At 38.1% G+C, this 25,501-nt stretch overlaps 1 protein-coding gene across 3 annotated transcripts in view; it reads left to right on the top strand.

Moving 5' to 3' along the window:
• Nucleotides 1-25,501, top strand: part of LOC129033762 (contactin-4) — a 988,873-nt gene that overhangs the window by 790,102 nt on the left and 173,270 nt on the right. For all 3 annotated transcript variants that reach the window (XM_054482749.2, XM_063661823.1, XM_054482751.2), the window contains 3 exons: nucleotides 349-546; nucleotides 16,478-16,580; nucleotides 20,359-20,543. In XM_054482749.2, coding sequence (XP_054338724.1) covers nucleotides 349-546; nucleotides 16,478-16,580; nucleotides 20,359-20,543 — 486 coding nt within the window. The remainder of the gene's footprint in view (nucleotides 1-348; nucleotides 547-16,477; nucleotides 16,581-20,358; nucleotides 20,544-25,501) is intronic.

The raw sequence follows: 25,501 nt of genomic DNA, 5'->3' as shown, positions 1-25,501 counted from the left end.
GATTATAGACACCCTGGGTCTGTAATTTGAGCATTACTCAATACATGTTACATAGTGTCTGACACATGATTAGCAAACTATAAGTGCTTAGCCCTGAGGTTGGACATCACTTAATCAGCTATCAGTGTATCTTTTACTTCTCTGGAAATAAAACCTTATTGACTGATAGTAGAAAGGCTGGTAAAATGCCACGGGGGACTGTGATTACTTCCTATCTATATTTAGTGGGCTGAAAAACAGTCACTGGGCAACAGTGTATAAATTTTTAACCTGATCATTTCTTTTATGAAAACAGTAGAGTTCCAGTGCCAAAAGACATATTTGTAATGAAGATTTTTTTACTTTCAGAGCTGAGTTATGCCTGGATCTTCAATGAATACCCTTCCTATCAGGATAATCGCCGCTTTGTTTCTCAAGAGACTGGGAATCTGTATATTGCCAAAGTAGAAAAATCAGATGTTGGGAATTATACCTGTGTGGTTACCAATACTGTGACAAACCACAAGGTCCTGGGGCCACCTACACCACTAATATTGAGAAATGATGGTGAGTTTTCAAGTAATTTTGTTAATTTTGTTTTTTGCAATCACAGGATGAATGTGGAGGTATGTTGTTATTGGCACACAAAGCTTTATTGTCTAAATTAAATTTAAGAAAAGTTTAATGCTGCCTATATTTGGTACCCATATTTTCTCCACTTGTGTAAGAGATAAACCCATGAATCCATTTTGGAAAACTAATTAGAAATCTAATTGCTAATCTCAACAGGAATAGAATGAGGATTTAGGTGAATATAAATAACAAAGGAAGGTATTTCTTGTTTTCTCTCCCACTTAAACTGTATACACAGTCAGAATGAAGTGAAAGGTTGAACAATTAGCTCATTAATCAATTCTGTGTAATTTAGTATTCTGTGTCCAATTATCCAAATAACCTCTGGATTTACAATACTGAACGCATAGTTCCCACCACAGTGAAATGTAGACATAACAAGGCTTATTTGAGACAGAAGTTTTAATTCCCTACACTATTAGAATATTTCAAGAAAATATATGAAATCATATATTCTTAATTAGGTAAATGACTTAACAATGTGCAGTAAAAATCACCGTGTACTTTGTAAAGACAGCCGTGTATGCCAAACTCTAGGAGTACCATGCCCTTTCCCACCACGGGTTTTTACGTATGCTGTTCCCTCTTCTTGAAATGCTCCTCCTTTCCTTAGTCCCATCCTCTCAGCTTCTCCCTTGGATAAACTGATACTGGATCTTCCAGTTTCTTCAAAGATGTCACTGTTTCCAGGAAGCCATCTCTGCTTGCTCACCCTGCCACCCAACCATGCTGCGCCAGGTACCTTCTGTATCGAGTCTACGACCATACCCCCCAAGATCTCATAATTCTGCATCACAATTGTCTGTGTGCTTCACTGTCTGTCTTACTAGCAATCTGCCTTTTTAAAGCATATGTAGTACCTTATTCACAGCCACCTCTGCTGCACCTGGTTTAGCACCTGGTACATCGAAGATTCTCAATAAATATTTGTTGAATAAATTCAAACAAAGACATAATTAAGCCCTTCAACAAGGGCTGATATCATGATTTAAGCAGTCATAGTGGACATGTTCAGGTTTCTATTCTTTTTAAATCCTTTTACTGTCTAGTACACATTCAGATATTCCATTATGAACAGGAATGACTAGACCCATCACACAAGTGAGGATACCATCAGCCAAAAACATTAATAGCAAACATCTACTTGACACTTACTATGTGCCTAGTCACTGTGCACAGAACTGTATGTGAATTATCTCATTTAAATCTCAATCAATTGTGTGATAAACATTCTCTTTTGCAGACGGGGAAACTGGGGCTCAGCCACATTTGTTAAAACTTAATGGCTCCAAGATTTCCACTGAGCACCCATGTCTTACTGACTCCAGAGCCTGGTATCTTAAACCCTCGCAGTGCTTCATTGCATTATACTGTAACACCTCTTATCTGAATTTATACAAGAAAAACTTGACAAATGGAAGACTGGAACTCAGATTTCTGTTCTCCAAGTTTCTTACTCTTTCCCTGTGTTTTGTCAGTGAACTTTGTGCCCAAGTGAGGCTCTGAACCTGAACCTTCCAGAACAAAGTATTTACATACTAAGCAGCTCTGAAGAGAGGGTCTGAGCATCCTTTCTACTAGACTACACTGTGGAATTTTTGAGCAAATAATTTAGATTTTAACCATTCATTTATTCATCCATTTAACATACATTTATTTAGAACTTCCTGTGTGACAGCCACTATGCTGAGTGCTGGTGAACAGGAGGCACTTGCATTCTCCTGGGGGATGCAGACACAAAGAAACAAACAAACATAAACAAAACCAAAATCCTGTTATTTTAGATAGCAGTAAACCAGTATGATAAAATAGCAGCTCTGTGGTGGGTTGGGGGGACGGTGGGTGTCTACTTTAGACAGCCAAGGAAAGCCTTTCTAAGGTGGGGACATTTGAGCTGAGATCTGAATAGCAAGAAACCAGCCCTCTTAAGATCAGAGGGCAGAGCTTTCCAGGTTGAGTTAACATCATATGCAAAAGCCCTGAGGCCTGAAAAAAAGCACTCAGTATGTTCAGGAAACACAAACAACAGAGCATGGTTGAAGCATAGTGAGCAGATAGGAGGATGGATAGAATTAAGGCTAAAAGAGAGTTTTAACCTTAATTAGAAATAGGAGAAATTACCAGATTTTACTTCGAGTGCAGTGAGAAGCCGTTAGAGAATTGTATGCAAAAGAGTGATTTATGTTTTTAAGAAGATTGCTTAGCTGCTATGTGGAAAATGGACTTTCAGAAAACAATAGTGAAGACTGGAAATCCAATCAGAATACTACTGCAATTAATTCAGTTGGGAAATGATGGGGGGTGAAACTAGGGAGTAACAGCAGAGAAGGAGAGAAATGGATTCAGGATATAGTTTGCTGGTAAAGCTGCGAGAACCTGCTCATTCCTTAAATGTGGGAGACAGTGGAAGAGAAAATCAAGGATGACACATAGGTTTCTGGCATAGCAGCTGAGTGTATGGAAATGCCCTTTACTGAAATGGGTTTACTGCACAGGATTGCAAAGGAAAAATCAAGAATACTATTTTAAACATTATTTATAAAACCAAATATATAACTTCTCCCTTGGCAACAGGAGGAATTATTTGTTTTGTGCTTTTTTGGCCACCTTTCTGTCATAACATTCATCTGGTATATTCATATTTGTCGGCTTGCCTTCCCCACCTTGCTCACATTATGATCAAGGAAAGATCATCATTTTTATCCAACTTTGTACTGCGCTCCAGCACAGTGCTTGCCACATGGCAAATGTTAAATTAATATGTTGGATTAAGCTACGTTATATTCAATAAAACTGAAAATTCTTATCAGCTTAAAGAGAAAAGTAGGTAAGGTACTAGCTCTGTCAAAAGCTATCAGTGCTATCTCTCCAGACTGACAGATGAAGAAACTTTCAAAAGATATGCTCCAGTGGCATTTTGTAAGAAATCACTTAAAAATACAGCCCCTGTGGCTTCTACCCAAATGCACTTGGGCCAGAATATCTGTTCAGTGGTATTATCTGTTTCGGTCTATCAAGTCATAGATGTAATTATATATTGACTTTGATATACTGTGACATAGCCAGGGACAGACGTCACACAGAACTGCCTCTTCAAAAAACAAGAAACAAACATTCAGGAACACAAGCACTCCAGAATCATCATGTACACTTCAAACTGGCAACAACTCTGCCTTTTCCCTGGCTTTTAGATTTATCTTGATTTGTCTGGTATATCTTCATAGAGATGACAAATGTTTTGTATTAAAATATTTTATCACAAAGTTAGCAGACTAAAGATCTCATTCTTCAGCCATTAATGCCCACTCATTCTTAATTTCCGTGAGCATTGCATGGTGAAAATTCATGTCTTTTCCATTTACACTGGAGTATATAAAATGGACACTCAAACTACGTTACTAAGCACAAAAATAGGTAATTTAATTAGCTGTTTTCTGAAGATGAGAGAAAAGGGGAAATACAAATCAAGAAGAGATTGCAAAATAAAGAGGACATTCTTGTTAAAATCTATTCTGTGACAGTAAAATCAATGAAATTATCTCTCCTCAAGATCTGGGATTTGGTGATTGTATATTAGACTGGTAAGTGCAAGGTGAGTATAGAATTTGTACAATCATTTTGATCATTGAAGCACACTCAAAATTTCACATCCTCTGTCTGCCTCAGAAAAGGGAAAAGAAGCAAGGCATAGGAGTTTGAAGCCTGAGCTGAACTAATTGCTAGACTTGTCATTTACCTTGCTAAGAGTACATGTAGCTGGGAGAACTGTATTTCCCCAATATTCAGCTTGTTTCTTGGGTATTTCAGCTAAGCGATCTGGACTATGATTTCTTATTTGTACCCAAAAGGCCACGGTGAGTCATAAAAGTTGAACAGTGAACCTTGGCTCAGTTCCTAATACAAATGAGGTGTGATGAGTCTCATGTCTGTTCACTGACCATTTACCACTCACCCGAGTTCTGCAAAACCCTGGGGCTCCCTGTTCCCTTTTCCCCAGCTCTTTACATGGCTCACTCCTTCCTACATCTCAGATGATGTCTCCAATGTGGGGCCAGGAGGTAAGGACACAAGCCATGAGGATCCTGAAGCCAAGCAGTCCAGGCAGAGTTCAGCCTCACCATTTATTAGCCAGGTGGCTTTGGATGTGTCAGTTTAACCTCATTGTACTTAGTTTTCTCATCAGTAAGATAAGGGTAACAACATCTACCTCAGATAGTTGTTTTATGTGTCATAATTGAAAGTACTTTGAACAGTGACAAAACAGAAGTATACCATCAATAACTTTCTTACCTAAAATATGCTCAACAAATTATATTTTTAACAGACAGATTACAATAGTGTATAGATCATATTATTCTTCTTTTTTAAAATAGTGGATAATGACAGAGAAAGATGGAATAATACTCTCCAAAGTGACTAACAATGTTAAACTCTAAAGTGTTTAACTTTTAGTGGTAAATTTTGATTTATGTTTTTTCTTTTTGCTTGTCATTATTTTTCTCACTTTTCTAAAACAGAGTTTTCAAATTTTTAGAATATTGTTTGATAAAGATTATTGGGCCTAATAGACACTTAGAGATTATGCAATTTTATATTTTTATTTTTTGAGAAACAAGGGAACTGAAGATCAGAGAATTCAGATAAGAAAAATGGCATCAGGACAGATTCCTGGTCCCTGATCATCATATTATTTCACTGAGGTTCAGAAAAGGCTGTTTGGCCTCTAGATTTACACATTTGCTTCGTTTCTTTTGCTTTATAATTTTTGATAATTTTATAGTGAGAATTATTTCAAATATCTATATTACTTTGCAGTATTCACTTCTGGGACACATAAAAATATGAGTTGGTAGACATATGTGAGAACAAATTTTATCAGACTTTATAGTTATTTATCCAGATACCTTAAAATCTGCTTTGAGAAGATAACTGATTTGGGAAAGTACACCTGTTGCTTAGGAACCATGAGAGGGAAAAATTATAATTGGGAAGAATACATCATGGTTATTATTAGTACAGGTACTAAAGTAGTCCATTGATCCTTATTAGCCCAGCTGTTGGTTATAAATAGTGGTGAGCCTGCTCTGTTATGTGCTTCCTGCACAGATCTCAAAGAGTTATCCCTAAATTTCCATAATCAAAGGTAACAGACCACTCATATAGCATAAGTACTAAAGAAACAGTAGCCTTCGATGATAATCATATTGGCTCTTCTGTCTTTAGCCACTTACATGGCTGTCTCTAAAATAGCTTAAGGTGAAATGAATTAGCAGAGATTAGGACAGTCTTGAGAAAATGAGATAATGTCTGTTACACTGTTTATGCACATTACATTACATACACAGGTAAATAATTTAGCATGAAAAATCATTGTTTAGCCTTTGCCTTTTTTCTGTTTTCCTGGAGACTGGTTGGGGACTGGTTTGGAAGTTTTTTTTTTTTTTGCTTATTAGAACAAAGATGAGTGTTGAGCAATTTATAGCCTGTGTCTGTCTGATAGGTCCATGCATTGCACAGTGATTGTTAAATATTTTTGAATATTAACCCTAATTGGAACTCCACATAGAAGAGATGCTATGAAACAAGGAACAATGAGATTATCCTATCTTAGAATTTCAAATTCTCTCTTTCTCTGTACTCTGTCTCTCTTTCCCTTTCTCTCCTCCATTTCTATATTTACATACATTGTTAAGCATATACATTTTGGATATAGGTATGTATATATAAACCAGATATATTGTCTTTGGGGGTTAAAATGTTAAGTTAACTTTTCTAAATGTTTATTATATTTCATTATAAAATTAAAATGTTTAAAGTGTTTATGTATGTACTCAGATATAACTGAAATAACTGACCATGTTTTCCCAAGTCCTCACTCATTTTTCACAGCCTAATTTAGCCATGAAAAACAGTGAGTAAGAGCAGCATTGAAGTATTTAATCTTCTCATCTTAAATCAAGCTTTCACCCAGTAGGAAAAAGCCCAAACGATGGCCTCAGCATCCTTCAGTTTCACAACTTTTAGTCATGTCCAGGACTAAAGTCAAGAGGGAAAGTAAAGGGATTCTGGAGTATAGTCCCAGACCTACCAGCAGCTCTCATAAGACAAATCATTACCATTTCTTTGGTCCTTAGTCTTCTCAGCTGTACAAAATGGGTGATTTATAATAAGTTCTATCTAAAGTTTCTTCTTCTTGTCTTCAAGGATTCCAGTCACAACTTTCTAGCCTACTTAACTCCAATCTCAACATTTGCCCAAGCCAGATAATATCAGGTTTAACAGACAGATGCTGCTCATTGGATCAGATTTCTTATCAATGCTGACAACTGATCCCTGCAGAAAACTAGGTGCATTCAGTCTTTCAGGCCACAGTGCGCCATTTTGTGAGCCTTCACCTCTGTGACCATTATACCTCCTAGTGGCTCAGGAGACTACATTCCCCACAAACTTCTAAATTTAAGACCAAGGGAGACCTTTAAAATAGAAAGAAGAAAACTAAAAGATTCTGAAATATTGTTGCAGCATCATGCATCCTCCATTATGGTCCTGCCAACTGGTCACTGTAAACTTTCCTAATATTGCTCCATGCTACATTAGATCCTCAACTGGGCATCAACAGCCACTATTTTTCTTCATGAAAAGAGAGCTTTATTTGTAGGCCACTTAATTAACCTAGTGGGTTTTTGAACCCAGTCATTTAGGAGATCTCTTCTAGATTGGAGACGTGATCTACAACCCTTTATTGAACACCTGGCATTTAGACAGGCAGCAGGTAGAGATATGCCTTCCACTTAGACATAATTTTATATTATTTAAGATCTAGAATTTATACCAAAACACTGCTTTATTTTACTCTCACTTCTAATTGCAACTTTTGTGTGGTTTTGTCACAGCAATCATGTCTTGTTTTTAATTCTCTGACAACATCGCAGTTGAGGATCTGTGGGCGTAAAACATGTTTTATGAGGAGAACATCTAAATGACTAAAGGATGTGAGATATTTTGCTAAACTGCCATTGCTAATCTGATTTAATAGCATCTTAATGGCTCTGGATATTTTGAAGGTTTGACAAGCTTAGGAACTTGGCAGTCAGCTTTAGACCTCTAGCATAGCCAATTCCATTTCAGGTCCATGGGGGCTAAAGGTCTTGGATGGCCATTTGGCTACTCAGTTAGGAAGCATCTGTTAAGTGCTCGTTGTGTGAGGCACACTATGAAATAAAAAGACATGATTTCAGCCTGTGGGAACCTACAGTCTTAGAGAATTCCAAGTTAATGAAGGGTCTAAAGTTTCATTCTTTACTGGAATTATTGAATTGAGTTCTGAATAATACATTTATAGAGGGACTTGAAATGAAAGAGGGAAGGAGAAGTATTTAGCCTAGAATTGAGTTGACTTGGGGCATTCTTTTGATCATGCATTTAACCAACAAATACTCATTGAGTATCTGTTCTCTACTTGTCTCTAGAGATGCAAAAGTCCTTCTCTGCCCTCATGGATTATAGCCTGGCTAAGAAGCCTAATTGCAGTTAGAGGCAGGAGTGGGGCCATACTCAGGGGAGAGTAGAGAATTAAAGCAGATTCACTTAAGTTTCAATTTTGGTAAGAACTACCATGGAGAAGTTAAGTGTACAGTGAAATTAGGTGTATAATCACAGCTTAAGGGTGAAGAAACCTGGCCTGGTCTTGGGAATCAACCCGAACTTCCATGAAGAGTCAGACAATCTAAGATAAAATAAATAATTCCAGGCAGTAGGCAGATTATTTGTTTTAACTAGGAATTGGCAAACTCTTTCCCACAGGCCAACTTTGCCTGTGGCCTGTTTCTGTAAATAATTTTTCTATAGAAATGTTGGGTATTCTTAGCTAATTCCTAGATTCTCTATCATTTTTGCTGTTACAGTAAGTTGTGCTTATCCGTTTGTTTTTGTTTGTTTGTTTGTTTGTTTGTTTTTTGAGATAGAGTCTGTCTCTGTTACCCAGGCTGGAATGCAGTGGTGCGATCTCAGCTCACTGCAACCTCTGCCTCCCAGGTTCAAGCAATTCTCCTGCCCCAGCCTCCCGAGTAGCTGGGATTACAGGCATGTACCACCATACCCAGCTAATTTTTGTATTTTTAGTAGAGACAGGGTCTCACCATGTTAGCCAGGCTGGTCTCGAACTTTTGACCTCAAGTGATCCTCCAATCTCAGCCTCCCAAAGTACTGGGATTACAGATGTAAGCTACCATGCCCAGGCAGTTGTATCTTATCTTTAATCACATTATCTAATTAATTGTTGCTTATATATGGAAGGTACTGTTATTCTTGTGATTCAGTATTTGGCAAGCTTGCTGAAATTTCTTGTAGTTCTAATAATTTGTCTGTTGATTCTATTGATTCTCTCAAACTTTGCTATCTGCTGCATTTCCTCTAAGCCAAGGATCAGCCAACTAGTATTTATGGGCCCACCACCTATTTTTGTAAATAAAGTTTTATTGGCACACAGCCACTCCCATTTGTTTACCTTATGGCCATGGCTGCTTTCCAGCTACAATGGCAGAGTTGGGCAGTAACAGGGACTGTATAGCCCACAAAACCTAGATAAAATTCTCACTATCTGGCCTTTTACAGAAAAAACTTTGTTAACCCTTGACAAAATGATATCATTAAATATCTGAAGACTGTCCATTAAAATACTTGTTATCTGTGGCTCCAAAGACTTGAACTAGGACCAACATGTACAGAGATAGAGTGTTTAGTTCAATACAACATGGATACATGGATAACTTTTTAGTAGGAAAAATATAGGAGTACTTCCTTGAAGGAAGGTAAAAATTGGCTTAAAAGATGACATTATAACTAATTGCCCAAACTGGAAACTATTAGCTCATTACTTCAGGAATTCAGGAAAACCAGGACCGTCCAGTGCAAGCAGAGGTATTTGGCCTCTCTGCCTTTAAATGAGACAGTCTTCTTGAAAAAGGTTATCTCTGCATTTCCAATATTGAAAAGGAAGGAAGGCGGTGCAGGTTTGATTAAAGTCAAATCATAAGATTTATTTTCATCTCTCACAGGTCTCTGAGGACACCTTAAAACCTTGACTGTAAGAGGTGATGTAACACCTTGAGATACCTTGCCTCTCCTCTTCAGCAGTGGGGAGGTTCTTGTCTCAACAGTTGTTGCCCCAAACTCTGGGAGTTCACCTACTGGATGGTGGTGGTGGTAGAAGAGATAACTTGGACAGTCCAGTAGACTCCATATATCTCCTTCAACCCAGGGGAAAACATGCCTTTTTTCAAAAGGGCAAAATGGTAAACTCAGTCAGGTGAATTTGAATGACTAATCGGATATTTCCAAATGTTTTTAGGTTAGTGATATATACATCATATGACTTGTTTCTCAAGAAAGTCAATGTGGGAACTTTTCATAAAACAATTTTTGCCTTTTTTTTTCAGGAGAAAATCCCGCTATGTGGAAGTTAGTAAATGTCCCTTCTGTAGTTAAATTTAGTAAGCATAGATGCCAGCTAAGGCAGGTGTTGGCAAAAATCTTATGGCACGCAACTCTGCAAACTGGTCTCCTTCTGCCAACAGAGTCTCTGCAAATTGTACTTAAACAAGCATGATGTGTTGCTGATTTCTCTTTCATATTCTCTAAATTGCCAGTTGTTTTGTTAAATTCTGTGTTCTTACAGACATCAGCATCAACTTTAATAATTGCCCAGGTTTTGAAAGAGATACAGTTGCCACAAGTTCTTCTACAGAGTCTAGACTCTGGGTGGACTTGGTCCCTCAAGTTGGGACTCCATTGCTAGTACTCTCCCAATGACTAGCCCTTAAGATATGTTTATTAATGTTAGGTGGAACTTCTTGCTTTTGCTCATAGTTAGGAAAGTTGTTCTCAAAGTGTATTCTTCAGACCAGCAGCATCAACATCACCTGGGACTTCTTAAAATTGCAAATTCATAGGCTGCCTCTCAACCTACTAAATCAGAAACTCCAGCCTTTCAGTTGATTTCAAGTTTGAGAACCACTGCTTTAGGAAAAATACTTAAGAACTGCCAACCATGTCTTCCTCATGAAATCACCTCTTTTGGTTATTCAATAAATAGTTATTGCCTGCATATGCCCCATTACTACGCCATGTGCTGAAAAAGAGTAGCCTATGACTGTCATGAATATAAGGATCAGATCTGTGTTTCCACAGTGTGCCCCCATTTCTGGGCACTGCATATGGCTTATTATTGGTGTCAAATGAATATTTACTTATTTAATTTATTGGAATATTAATACAACTAAGCCCCTGTCTTCTAAAGACTTTGATATGTGGAATTTCAAGTGCTGTAACCTTCATTACTATTGTTGTATCTCTCTTACTCCAAAGAATATAAAACATTGGCAATGAATTTTAATGAATTAAGACATTTTTACTTTATGCATAAAATTATGTTAGGTGTTTTTATTTAGAATTGAAAGCAAGAGTTGTCTTTACAGGCAAATCATATATTTCATATAGCAGAAAAGTATGGCTGAGGTTGTATATTTTGGTTGAACCAGACTAAATTATATGTGTTCCTTACTTCTACTTTGCCTTGGTTGTGTAGACCTGGGTAGGTCTTTACATCTTCCCACCTTTTTTAACAGTTTGAAGATGAAAAGGGGGTTCTAGAGCAATTCCATCAATGTTCACACTCTTTTAGCCTAATTCTGTAAATCACTAGAGCAGCTGTGCACCAATTAATTGCAAAAGCATACAGGTGGTTAGCAGAATGACTTGATAAATGCACTCTTATTTTAAGGGGTCTTTCATTTTTTAAAAAACAAAAAAGGCAACAGCTTTTAAATTTAATGCAGAAAGTAAAGGCCAAAATAGTTAAAATAAAAAAAACAGTCAAATAACAACATAGCCTGTGCCAGTTGTAACCAAATTAAATGGAACATTTCACAGGTATTCCAAAACAATGTTCATAATATTGTTGAAGAAAACTGCTTCTCTTGTTTTTATGACTTTAATACTAGGACAATCTTTATATACAATGAAAAGTTTTTAAACAGCAGTGAAATGATGCCATTCTATCTCTGATCCTTCTCTTTATGTACTGTACTACTGCCATATATACAGATTAATCTATTACTGATGACTCTGTTATTCATGTTCCTATAGCCATAAATATGGATCACTGTGTATCAATCCAGAAATCACTCTGTGTGACTAGATAAACAACATATACAGATCATTTTAGTAAAGAATGATCTTAAGTGAGTGAACTTGTACCGGAAGCTACAATTATACTTAATACATGACTTCTATGCCTGGAAAGAAGTATATGTTTTACTTAATGGCTATTATATATCACAGCATAAACACTGCATTCCTACATCTTTTCCTCCCTTCAACAAATCCTTACCCATCACATTTTTCCCATATTACTGGTATTGGGCTAAGATTTGTGAGGGATACAGAAAAAAATGAGAAGAATTTCTATCCCTAAAGCAGGTAAGAGAACAATAGAAGAGATGCTCTGTGTGTGTGTGTGTATGTCTGTCTGTCTGTCTGTCTAGCTAGCTAGCTAGCTAGCTATAAAGATGATAGAAAACAGCATTGCTATTTAAGAGGTACCCTGAAGTTTATATGTAAAATGTTTTATGTCAGTAGTTACTCACTGAACACCTACAAGTGAAGAGCCTGCAGTGGAAGCTAGGAATACAGCTATGAAAAAGACAGACACATTATTTGGTGTTATATGTTTTGCCATCTAAATGGAAGGCAGACACTAAACACATGAATAAACAAGAGAATTATAAATTGTGATAAGTAACATGAAGCAAGCAAGACAGTAGTAGAGAATAACTCTACTTGGTGTGGGCATGAGAATATGCCCACACAAAGACTTGCAAGTAAATGTTCATGGAAGCATTATTGGTAACAGCTAAAAGTGGAAGCCACCCAAATGCCCATCAACTGGTGTTATGGGTTGAATTTTGTCCCTCAAATAGATATGATGAAGTCCTAACACCCAGTGCCTCTGAATGTGACCTTATTTAGAAATAGAGTCATTGTAGATGTAATCAGGAAAGATAAGGTCATGGTAGGGTAACATGGGCCATAGATCCAATATGACTGGTGTCCTTCTAAGAACACAATGGGAAGACACACATACACAGAAAGAATGTCACATGACAACAGAGGCAGAGATGGAGTAACATGACTGTAAGGCAATGAATGCCAAGGATTGACAGCTACCACCAGAAGGTAGGAAGGATTCTGCCCAGAGTCTCAAAGGGAGCATGGCCCTGTCAACACCTTTATTTATTACTTCTATCCTCTAGAACTGTAAGAGAATAAATTTCTTTTGCTTAGGGCCACTGAGTTTGTAATGCTTTGTTAAAGCATCTCTAGGAAACTAATACAACCGGCGAATGGAGAAGGAAAAGGTGGCATATCCTACAGTGGAATATTATTCTGCAATAAAAAGGAACAAACTACTGGTACATGTTACAACATCGATGAATCTTGAAAACGCTATGTTCAGTGAAAGAAGCCAGGCACAAAAGACCACATATTGCACAATTTAATTTATATGAAATATTCAGAAAAAATCAAATGTATAGAGACAGAAAGCAGATTAGAGGTTTTCCACGGCTGAGACTGGGAATGAGGATTAATTGTGAATGGGCATGAGGGATCTTACTGGGGTGATGGAAATGTTCTGAAACTAGATTGTGGTGATAGTTGCATGACTTAGCAAATCTGCTAAAAACCATTGGATTGCACACTTAAAATTGGTGAACTTTTTAGTATGTAAATTATACCTTAAAAACTTGTTTTTTAAAAAAATTATCAATGGAAACAGACAAAGGTAGAAATTTTTATAATTTGGGTCATTTAAAGACCATTGTGGGCTAGAGAGTAGGGCCTACAGAGGAGAGGGAAAGGCAGGCAGTAAGTAGGTAAAGGATTCTGGGAGAGAAAATGTTCAGTTTGGGCCTAAATAGATAGATAGGATTTTAGGATGTGGAGATAACAGTTCAGGGATCTGGGACATTGCATCTCTGCGTTGCCAATGATATTTTAGTTCTTTCAAACAAGGTTGTGTGACATATATTTGCTCCTTGGTGTAATTTTCATGATGAGATTAAATAAACACAATTTTATATGTGATATTTATAGTCAGAGAGAGGCTGGGAAAAAACCTGACCACTTCTAAGACCTCCTTGGCCTTTGTATTCTAAACTTATTGTCTCATCTCCCTCTAACACGTGATACACTGCAATGCAGGCTGTCTTGATTTCCTGGGAAGACGAAAGACCTCCTTCTCTCAAGGCAATTCTTTTTTTAATTAACACTGCTTTCAGAGTATACAGCCATATACACAGCACTAAAAGGTGTTAACTTGCTCACTGCGCTCAAAGTCATACTACTGATATTTATGGGATGATGATTCAACTGTACGGGCTGTTTATTAGCAAGTTCAGCAGCTGTGTGTGAATGTTGTTGTTAGTATGCACTGAGTCTTTACCAGGCCAGCTTTGTGCAGATGCTGAAAGAAAGGCAAGCCCAGATTCAGGGGCAAGAGAACTCAGACAGCAGAGGCTGGCCAAGAAAGGAGGAATAATTTTGTAACTGAACATGTCAAGCATGGGTATAATGTATTTTAACCTACTTTTGTAGTGTTATTCATTTCCTGGTGAGAGGCCGTTGTAAGAGATTAAGATGAGGAGTCAGGCACCTGAGTTTCAACATTGACTGGTTTTCTGTGGGACTAAAGACAAACCGTTTAACTCTTGAGATTACAACCTTGCTTGTAAAAGAAAGGGATAGATTAGAACTGTGATTTTTAACCTGTGGAGGGATAAGTGTCCCTTCAAGAATAGGTTGCTGGCCGTGGATCCTCTCTTTAGAAAAATGTGCATCCAGTAGGAAAATAATACCAAGATTAAGGTTGCTGAACCAAATGATATCAAAGGTCCCTTCCAAATCCAACACTCCTCGTCATTCCAGGAAAGGAAGAAAAATGAAAACAACAACAAGAAGAACAATTATGTTCGAGTTTGCACTACTGACAACATACCTCACAGCAAACTTAGCTAGATTGTAAGTCATCAGACACTCAGGATTGATTCTGTTTCTCACAGTTTGAGGAGATCCTCTTGATGCTTCTCAAACTCTGAAATGGCCGACGAAAAGGGTCACCTCGGTGGGGTGCGGTGGCTCATGCCTGTAATCCCAGCACTTTGGGAGGCCGCGGCAGACAGATCACCTGAGGTCAGAAATTCAAGACGAGCCTGGCCAACATGGTGAAACCTCATCGCTACTAAAAATACAAAAAGTAGCCATGCATGGTGGCACATGCCTGTAGTCCCAGCTACTTGGGAGGCTGAGGCACAAGAATTGCTTGAACCCGGGAGGTGGAGGTTGCAGTGAGTTGAGCCAAGATTGTACCACAGCACTCCAGCCTGGGCGACAGAGCAAGACTCGGTCTCAAGAAAAAAAAAACAGGCAAGGGTCTACCTCTGCAAAGTGAGTGAAATCATTTCTCTTTGTGATTGTACCTGTCCCCCATCCATTTTTTGTCTTTAACCTTTCCTTCTAAGGTTCAGTCTCTTTTTCCTCTGACTGTGGGAAGCCTAAAGGAGAGATGAAATGGAGAGCCCTATCTTTTTATAGTAAGCTAGGTAATTCCAAACTCTTTGTGGGCACAGTTGAATCAAAGATGATAAAAAATGACCAGAGATGGAATAAGAATAAATGTATTAGAACAATTAGAGCAGTGGCAAATTGAGTCAAGCATGTATTGATAAGAAATAATTGATAAGGCCAGGAGCAGTGACTCATGCCTGTAATGCCAGCAATTTAGGAGGCCAAGGCAGGTGGATCACTTGAGGCCAGGAGTTGGAGACCAGCCTGGCCAACATGGTGAAACCCCGTCTCTACCAAAAATACAAAAAAATTAGCTGGGCATGGTGGTGCACAACTGTAGTCCTAGCTACTCGGGGAGGCTGAAGCAGGAGAATCGCTTGAACCCGGGAGGCAGAGATTGCAGTGAGCCAAGATCCTGCCACCACACTCTAGCCTGGGTGAAAGAGCGAGACTTTGTCTCGAAAAAAAAAAAAAAAAAGGAAAAGGAAGAAAGAAATAACTGATAAGTATTTAATTGCAAAGCACGGACTTAGTTTGTTAGACTGTGTTACCTTGGGCATAATTGTAGAGTCATTTTCCGGGATATAGGAAAAGTGGGAGAATATGACCCTCCAAATAAGTATGCCATTGGCAAGGTAGGTACAATTTAAATGTTTTCTGTAGCTGTATCTTGTTATTATTTTTTCACAGGTCCAAAATGTAACAAAAATACAGGCATTTGATGTTACCTTGAATATACTAATTTATGATTCATTTATATTGGCCTTGGAAATGAAAGTAAAAGTTGTGGCCACAGAATGATTACTCAGAAAAATTATTTTATTGTGTAGACATAATTAAGCATGCAGGTATTTTTGAGTACTTTTATTAATAAATATTACAAACTTTTCTTCAGTATACTTCCAAAGAGATAATTTAATTTTCCTGATGACTAGCACTTCATCCCCTTCTCCTTTTTTGCCTTAAGACTACCTTAAAACAATACTTTTAAGGGGCAAAGTTGTATGCATGGAGAATTTAATCCAGGCAAATGGTGTGGTGCTGCGATACAAATTTTTCTGTAGCAGTAACTGGGAGAAGAGCCACAATTCATGACTGCTAGAGATAGGACCTGCTTTAAATGAAGGAATTAATTGTGCACATAATGATGTGTATGAGCATTCTACATTAACAGAAAAATGAGTTTTACATTTTATACCTTTTAAAAGAATCTCCAAGACTTAGCCCCTTTATTTATTCACAGGAGTGATGGGTGAATATGAGCCCAAAATAGAAGTGCAGTTCCCAGAAACAGTTCCGACTGCAAAAGGAGCAACGGTGAAGCTGGAATGCTTTGCTTTAGGAAAGTAAGTTCTGGTTTGTGTTCCTTCTCATCCTCCCTTCAGCTTGAGCAGGTATAGAGTTTTTCTTGCACTGTTCACAGTGATGGTTTCTGAGGTGACTGAAAAGCAAGTGAAGCCTTTCTGTTTGTAATTCTGTGTATGCATCTTGGATTCTGCCCCCTCACCATGGAGAGAGGACATGTAATGGTGCAAGAAGGATTAGGCTGCCACAACTGACATGGCCACAAAGGAAAGGAGAATGGGCAATTCTGAAAAAGTATTTTGTTCTGTTATTATGACCTGTAATGTGCATGCTGTCTAACCCAGAATGACAGGAAAACAATGGCCTCCACTTGAGGTACAGTTAAGCTGACTATCTGGAAAAATACGGACTTTCATTTTGGCCCCATTTTATAGGGGATGCACCAGACTTTTCTTGAATTTCTTTTTAAACTGTCAGTCTCTTCTCTCTACTTTGGGTTTCCTTCTACTCTGGCTAGAGATAGGTAAGACATGTTATTCTCTAAGAGAGTCTGTTTTACAAAGTTGTCCAAAAATTGTTCACAACTTTATTATTCAGTGTGGACTTTCTTGAGAAAAGCCTACTTAGAAACTAGTTAATTTTCCATAGAGAATATATCAGACAGCATAAAGAACATGAAATGCACATCAGTTGTGATTTTTATTTGCCAGTAACCAGCAATAAAGATTTGGCATAAACAGTATAAACTATTATCTGAAGTGAGAATTTTGACATCTTCTTTGGATTTTAATGATCCACGTCAATCTTTATGCCCAGCCCCATCTATCTGACTAATCCAATACTAACTCTCTTTTTCCTGTGCCCAAATGTTGACTAAGGCAACAACACGAACTTTTTTTTTTTTTTTTGGTAGAGGCAGGATCTGCATATGTTGCCCAGGCTAGTCTTGGACTCCTGGCCTCAACTAATCCTCCCACCTTTGCTTGTCAAAGTGCTGGGATTATAGTCCCTAGCCACTGAGCCAGGCGATGCTAACTCTACCAATCCTTATATCAGCGTGTAATCTATTTTCTTACGATTTTTGTGTTTTACAGCAATCATACAAGAGGTTCCTTTTTCCATTTTATTGTCAGTTCTAATAGAAAGGTTGTTTTGGTTTCCATGTGTTTTCAAGTCATGACAAATAAGCTACAGTCGTATCTTTACTTTGGTACAGTACAATGCAGTGGTAATTTTTTATGTCCTGAAAACTTATCATATTAAATAAATTAAGACATAATTATAGGATTGAACACTCTACAGACATTAAAAGTCAAGTTGCAAAACAACATTTAAGACATAGAAAATGCTCATGCTAAGAGAACAAAAGCAAATTGCTAACAGTATAATATGATTACACTTTTAATTTTTATTTTAAAGTATTTGTGTATAAGCATTTATATATATGAAATTAAAGATGAGAGCAGGTAACTGGGTAGTCTAGATATACATTTGATGAATTTTTTAAGATGACACCTTGAAAAATTATCTGTGAAGAAAGAGCAGAATTCACATTGTTCACACTTCAAAGGGGGTTATGAATTAAACTCTATTCACACTGTTTGAATAGTGCTGGAATAAAAACAAAAATCCCAAATTGGCTTCTTCAGTCTACACAGAAGTGTTTGGGTATGCACATCCAGCTGCTGAAACACATCATCATTGCCCACTTAAGAGCAGAAAGACTACATCTCAATGTGGTTATTTTTAAAGGCATATATTAAGTGCATATCTCATCAGTATAAAGACACCGATTATGTACTTTTCATAGAGCCTTTCTGCATTTTGAGTTAGTGTCTGTCTAACAAACTTAAATTCTTCTAAAACAAATATAGTAGAGTTGATGGCTTTAATGTTTTAAATACCATCTCAGGTTTCCCAGAGAAGATTAGCAAGTCTTTAGTCTAATTACTTCTCCGTGTGTGTTTTTGTGAAAAATAAATAAGTAAATAATTGTATCCCCTGCCAGGCAGCCACAATCTTAAAAGCTGTGGTTAGCTCACTAAACCATTGATTTGCAGATTCAATGATGCCCTCTCCGCAATTTAAGATATGTTCTAACAGTTATGGCAGTAGGATGATAGATGCCTTAAGAGTACATAAAGACCTCACAGATGGCATCTTTCTTTCTCTCACTATTTTAAGCGAAGTTTCCCCAACCCGTCTTGCAAAGGGACTGCTATAAGTTGGTAAGGTTCTCAATATATAAATGACAAGGAGAAAAACCATGTTGTCCAAAACAATGTACCTTGAGTGAACCCTTCCTGTATGTCAGCAATAGGTTGTGTCTCCCAAATTTTATGAGCTCATTGTTTCTACTATCATTTGTTCATTATTTGGGTATTTCTCAAAGTAGGGCACTTTGCATTGTTGGTACGTAGATTTATGGAAATATATTGTTTCTGTTATCTATTGCTACATAACCAACTTAGAAGGAACACCAGAATTTTATTATATCTTACAATTTGTAGGTCAAGAATTCAGGCAGGGCTTGGCTGGCTAATTCTTTTGCTTTTAGTGGCATCCTTCAGGTCTTTCAGTAGTGTTTAGCTAACAGATGAACTGTACTGGAAAGCTCACAAGAGTCTCCCACACATTTCTGGTATTTTGTTGGGGATGTTGGAAGGCTGGTGTCACTGAGACTGTTATCTGGAAGCCTTATGTACGGCCTCTCCTTCCTGGCAGTCTCAAGGTATTCACTCTTCTCGTAGGACAGCTCAGCGCTGCCATGGGACAGAAAGCAGAAGCTGCCAGTTTCTTAACACCTGAGCTTTGATCCTGCAACATGACTTCTGTCTTATTTATTAGTCAAAGTGGTTAAAAAGAGCTACCAGGTTCAAGGGGAGGGGACATGGACCTCATCTCAATGGGAGGAATGTGAAAGAATTTGCAGCTATCTTTAATTTGCCACTAATGCACATGAACATTTTTATTTTCTTATTTTTTATTTAGAAAAAAACATGTATGGGTTAAACCTCATCTCTACTAAAAATACAAAAATTAGCTGGGCATGGTGGCGGGTGCCTGTAGTCCCAGCTACTTGGGAGGCTGAGGCAGGAGAATCACTTGAACCCAGGAGGCGGAGGTTGCAGTGAGCCAAGATTGCACCACTGCACTCCAGCCTGGTGACAGAGTGATACTCCGTCTCAAAATAAAAAATGAAAAGAAAAGAAAAAAATGTATGAGGAAACACATATAATATATAAAAATCTGTTTTTATTTCAATGATGATATGGTATAGGAGATAGATCACTTTTTTTTTTTTTTTGAGACAAAGTCTTGCTCTGTCGCCCAGGCTGGAGTACAGTAGTGCGATCTTGGCTCACTGCAACCTCTGCTTCCTGGGTTCGAGTGATTCTCCTGCCTCAGCCTCCCGAGTAGCTCAGATTACAGGCACCTGCCACCATGCCCGGGTAATTTTTTTGTATTTTTAGTAGAGACGGGGTTTCACCATGTTGGCCAGGCTGGTTTCAAACTCCTGACCTCAAGTGATCTGCCCACCTCAGCTTCCCAAAGTGCCAGGATTACAGATGTGAGCCATTGCACCCTGCCAGATCACCTTATTTAAAGTTAAGAAAAGTTATTTGATTTTAAGAACACTAAATAAGTAATACTAGAGATGTGGATATGATTAAAATTGTAATGGAGATAGAGGAATGAATGAAGTTTGCAAAACACTGCAAGCTTGTATGTGTAGAACCAAGAAGGAAGGGGTTTAGGTTCAAATAAAAGGTTCAGTTTTCTCTAGTTTGATTCACTCCTTTTTATTCTTGCTATCAGTCCAGTACCAACTATTATCTGGCGAAGAGCTGATGGAAAGCCGATAGCAAGGAAAGCCAGAAGACACAAGTCAAATGGAATTCTTGAGATCCCTAATTTTCAGCAGGAGGATGCTGGTTTATATGAATGTGTGGCTGAAAATTCCAGAGGGAAAAATGTAGCAAGGGGACAGCTAACTTTCTATGGTAAGTGTATGATTTCAGTTTATCATTTATAGTGCTACAGAACTTCCTGATATTGAAATCATAAGCTGAGAGGCATTCAGGCATTTTGGGAGAGATTGTGCAGAATAGGACTGTGTGAAACTCATGGTTTGCTCCATAATTAGCCCTGGTTGATTCTGGGTGTGGAGAGTGAGGGTGAGGGGCAAGGATGTTGACGGAGCAGAGAGGAAGACATTAGGCTGATGTGTTTGGAGGATGGATATTAGTGTGAACACACTTGCAAAGAAGTCTGTTTTTCCTCTTTGCATCAAGCTGTAAACCTGACACAGGAAACATTTTATTATTCCTGCTCCTGATTTATCGTTTTTTTTTAAGCTCTGTGCTTTTCTTCATTAGAATTTTGATTCGAGGTTTGTGTTAATCTTTTGTAATTGCTCCTATTTGGTAGCAATTTAATGTGGTACCATGAACATTTCAAAATGCACACTGTCCAAATTTAGTTCTTATCAGAGTGGAACGTGACAAATCTCTCTCACCCCAAAGACTTTTTATGTGCAGCTGCTCCTATTCCAATCAAATCATCAGCATTGATCCAAACAATATAAATGTAAAACCACTAGCACATGGTCATTATTGAGACCATCTTGGAAACCCTGTTAGGATATTGATTTGAAATCTAGAAAAGGATTTCATTGGATAGGCATTTTGAAAGCAAACTGAGTTCTGCCAAATTGGAGCGTGCCAGAATCCCATCTGTCTGGGATACAGAAAACAAATACTATAGATTGATAATTATTTAAGAATGGTTTAAACAAACAACAATGCATATTAAAATGATGAGAGTAGTTCTGTAGGGCAAGTTGTAGCAAAGGCTTTAAATGTTCTTATTTCTTGCAATAATTGATCCCACAAAAGTCTATTTATTTCACTAATTCTTCTTCCAAAGCATTTTGGTTTTAAGATATGACCGAAGTTCTAAGCCCTCCAGTAGACAGAAGGGGACCCCTCTTGGCTAAGGGGGGGCCCAGAGTAACATTGAAAAATAAGTTCTTGGCCATGATGAGAGGGTAATGTCAGACACATCTAGTTATACCCGCTCCCTCGCTAACCGCAATGAGCCTTTCTTCCCTAAAGGCTAAACACAATCTAGCCCTTTGAAAAGACTCCATCACTGATATCAACCATGCACCTGATGCTGCCTCTTATTTTTTGCCTGATAAGAGACCACCAACACAGAATGGTTCTGTCATTCTAGGGAGGATGTGCAGTGAGGGGTTTCATGTCCTCTGGTCTACCTTTTGACATCACAGGGCCAAAACCTCCACCCTCAGACGCTAATACTGCCATTTTTCATACCCGGACCCCATGAAGGGTTGCACATGCAGATGGTTCTCCTTTCATAAATCTCCATGACTCCTCCTGTAGCTTATTAAATATGTATATTCATATTTATATACATATGAATATGTATATAAATTCATGGCTTCTGTGTATGAAATATACATATATTCATATTTATATACATATTTATGTACATATGAAAATATGTATATTTCATACACAGAACCCATGAAACTCAGTTGCACACGCACATGTTTCTCCTTTCATAAATATCCATGATTCCTCCTGTAGCTTATTAAATATGTATATTCGGCCATTCCACTCAGCACAAATTCCTGTTTGTTCCCTTTGCTCCTCCTTGGAAGTGCCTGTTTACAGCTTCTGGCCAAGGGAGGCTACGCTTCCTAGCCTGTCAGAATGGCCACCAGGCAGAATAATAAAGCTCTCCCTTCCAAAAAGATAGAAAGAAATGGAAGGAAGGGAGGGAGGGAGGGAAAGAGAAAAAGAAAGGAAGGAAGGAAAAAAAGGAAAAGCTATGGCCAAAGAATTCTGATCAATAATCACATAACGTTTTTTTAAATCTTGATTGGAAACTGGGCAGAGATTTCCACTATCAGCCAGCCTTCAATGACCTCCCCTAAGTGACTCTCAGCATTTTGGACTCACGTTCCCCTGATATAGCTTCTGGGGTGAGAGAACACACAGAGTTGTAGAAAGTATTAATACTTCACTTGATGAGCTGGGCAATAGCTGTTTGAATAAATCTGCACTTCTCTTTTATCATTCGTCTGTCTTCAAGAATATTAAAGGACTGACTCTCCTCATGCCAGATGACAGACTTGATATTTAATCTTTGCTTTCCTCTTAAACGGTCGTAGTTGGTATCTTACTTGATGGGTTGTAAAGCAAAAGACACCACAGTTAACTGACTGCAAAATCATGAGACTGTAAGTTACAGATTTATTCAGTGAGATGCTATGGCTGTGTATTTTTAACTGTGTAGGGCTCGTTTTTCTCACCAATGTAATAATTATTTTTTCTATATCAGATAGGGACAATCTGTAAATATTCAGGTAATTGGCCAGCGTTTTCTCTTTTTTCTTGGTTGAATAGTCTCTTCAGTTCAGTGGTGGCTGCACCTAAATGTTATTTGAGTAGCTTAACTAATTGAATAAAGTCATTTTAACTTTCATGATTTTCTGTTAAGTGAAATTCCTGCTCTCAGTATGTTAAACTGGTATGAAATTTTCTGTAACCAGGAGTCGGCATACTGCTTTCCTGTGGGTTAGAGATTTCCTGCACTGGAAATAGAGTACTCCAGGATTACTGTTATGGAAAATCAACTTTGTCACTGGCCCCCAGCCCTGTGCAGGGAAATGTTTTTTTCAGGGATCCTGCCCTGGAGATGAAAATCAGGTTCTAACAATGTTTCCTTTTTAAATGGAGTTATCTGCAGCCATGCATGGGAAAAAAGAGCAGAATAAAATAAAATTTGCCTGCTTTCTGAAGATAACTCAGCCTTAGCTCACTTGTCAACCACGCTTGGTGTTAAAAACTTGTCAGATCAGTTGACTTCCACAGCACTTGGCTATTGCATTTAGGTTTATTCTTTTGTTTTTCCTCATCTAGCATATCAGTGACAAAAATTATCTAATTGTTTTCATTGTCACAGTCACAGGAGAGCTTAATTATACATAAGCACTTGGCTGTCATCTGTTTTCCTCTCACTTTTTTCTGGTCTGGGTCTTCCCGGTGCTGTGTTCCTAATATCCAGCTGCATAGGTCTCCAATTTAAATGAATTATGATAATTAAAATCACCATGTAGATGATAAAAGGTGAGAAAGTACCCCAGTCACTTATCCATGAACATTCTGTCTTTGTTGACAAGAATTTCTTACAACCTAGGGATTATAAACCATGGGTTTGAGCTTAGAAACCTGCTTCTTTGGGTTCCATGTTGTTTATTGCATTCATCAGCTCTCCACTTCAGCAACCACAAGTGTGCTAACTCCTATTCAGGGTTGGCAGAATGGCAATTTTTTTCCTTCTTGCATTAAAACCATTTTGCCTTCTTTCAAAAGCCTGCTGGGCATGATCATTGTTCCCAGTGTCTGAATAATGGAAGCCCTGTTGCCCGTTGGTTTGTTCCTACTGTAGCCATGTCTTTAAGTTACCCTGCGCTACTCATGTTTGATATGTATGAAGAACTGAAGCAAGTTCATAGAACATTTTTACCCTACCCCATCTTCCCAATTTGTTTTTTCTATCACCTGTACGGTCTAGTTTAATCTACTTTTCTCAGTCTTTTTTTTGGCATTAAAAACTTCCTAAAAATAGATTTATTTTCAGTGGTAAAATGCTATGGATCTTTGTTACTAAAGATAAACATTTTCCAAAATGACTTTAATATATTATTTACTTGCTTAACAGATTTTTTTTTTATTGCCTACCATGTGGGAGACATTATCAGGCACTATGGCTGCAAGACAAAATCCCTGCCCTCAAGGACCTAATATTTTACTGGAAGTTAACCAAAATGCACTATTAAGCAAATAAATTAACTAGGAAATTTTATTTTCTGGTAAGAGTGATAAAGAAAATAATTAGGTTGACTGGCCTGGTGCAGTGGCTCATGCCTGTAATCCCAGCACTTTGGGAGGCTGAAGTGGGTGAGTCACTTGAGGCCAGGAATTCGAAACCAGCTCCGTCTCTACTAAAATATAAAAATTAGCTGGGTGTGGTGGTGGTGCATGCTGGTAGTCCCAGCTACCAGCTACTCGGGAGGCTGAGGCAGGAGAATCACTTGAGCCCAGGAGGCGGAGGTTCCAGTGAGCCGAGGTTGTGCCACTGCACTCCAGCCTGGGCAACAGAGCAAGACTCCATCTCGAATAAATAAATAAATAAATAAATAATTAGATTGAGATGATAGAAAGTAGCTGAGAGCAAGAGAAAGATTTCATAAGATGAAGTAGTCAGGAAAGACTTGTCTGAGAATTGCCCTCTGACCCAAAACCTAAAGGATGAAAATGAGCTAAGCTTTCAAGGGGAAGTGCATTCCTGGCAGAAGGTGAGGAAGTGCAAAGGCTCTGAGGCAGAAAACTACTTGATGTTCTTGATATGCAGCAGGGAAGTCAGTGTTAACTAAATCATAGTGAGCAAGGGGCAAAGGTTTGAAACTTGGGAAGGTGACAGACTGCAGTACTTTGTAAGCCAGGCACGGAGTTTGGGTTTTATTCTCTGAGTAAAATGGGAAGCCCTTAACAGCATTTCAAGGCAGGAGGGTGACTCGATTTGATTAATGTTCTGAAAAGACCACTCAGGTTGTTTTGTGGTGAATGGATGATTGGAAACCAAGAGCAAAAGCCAGACAACTAGTTAGGAGGCTATTGCCAATATCCAGGCAAGAGACATTGTTGGTTAGGACGTAAGAGAGGAAGAGAAATGGAGAGACTTGAGATATATTTTGGAGTTAGAGCCAATAGGATATGCTCATTTCATTCCTACATGTGTCTAGTTTATAGATATGGAAATTGAGTCCCAAAGAGATGAAAGTAATTGATTTAAGTTTATACAGTAAAAAACAGAGCTAGATTTCAAATGCTTTGCTAGAGGTTCTGAAACTTCAGTGTGCATCAGA

Source organism: Pongo pygmaeus, chromosome 2 (assembly GCF_028885625.2).
Source record: "Pongo pygmaeus isolate AG05252 chromosome 2, NHGRI_mPonPyg2-v2.0_pri, whole genome shotgun sequence".
NCBI lineage: Eukaryota > Metazoa > Chordata > Mammalia > Primates > Hominidae > Pongo > Pongo pygmaeus.
Note: the sequence above shows the minus strand (reverse complement) of the source record. Positions and strands in the feature narration are given on the sequence as shown.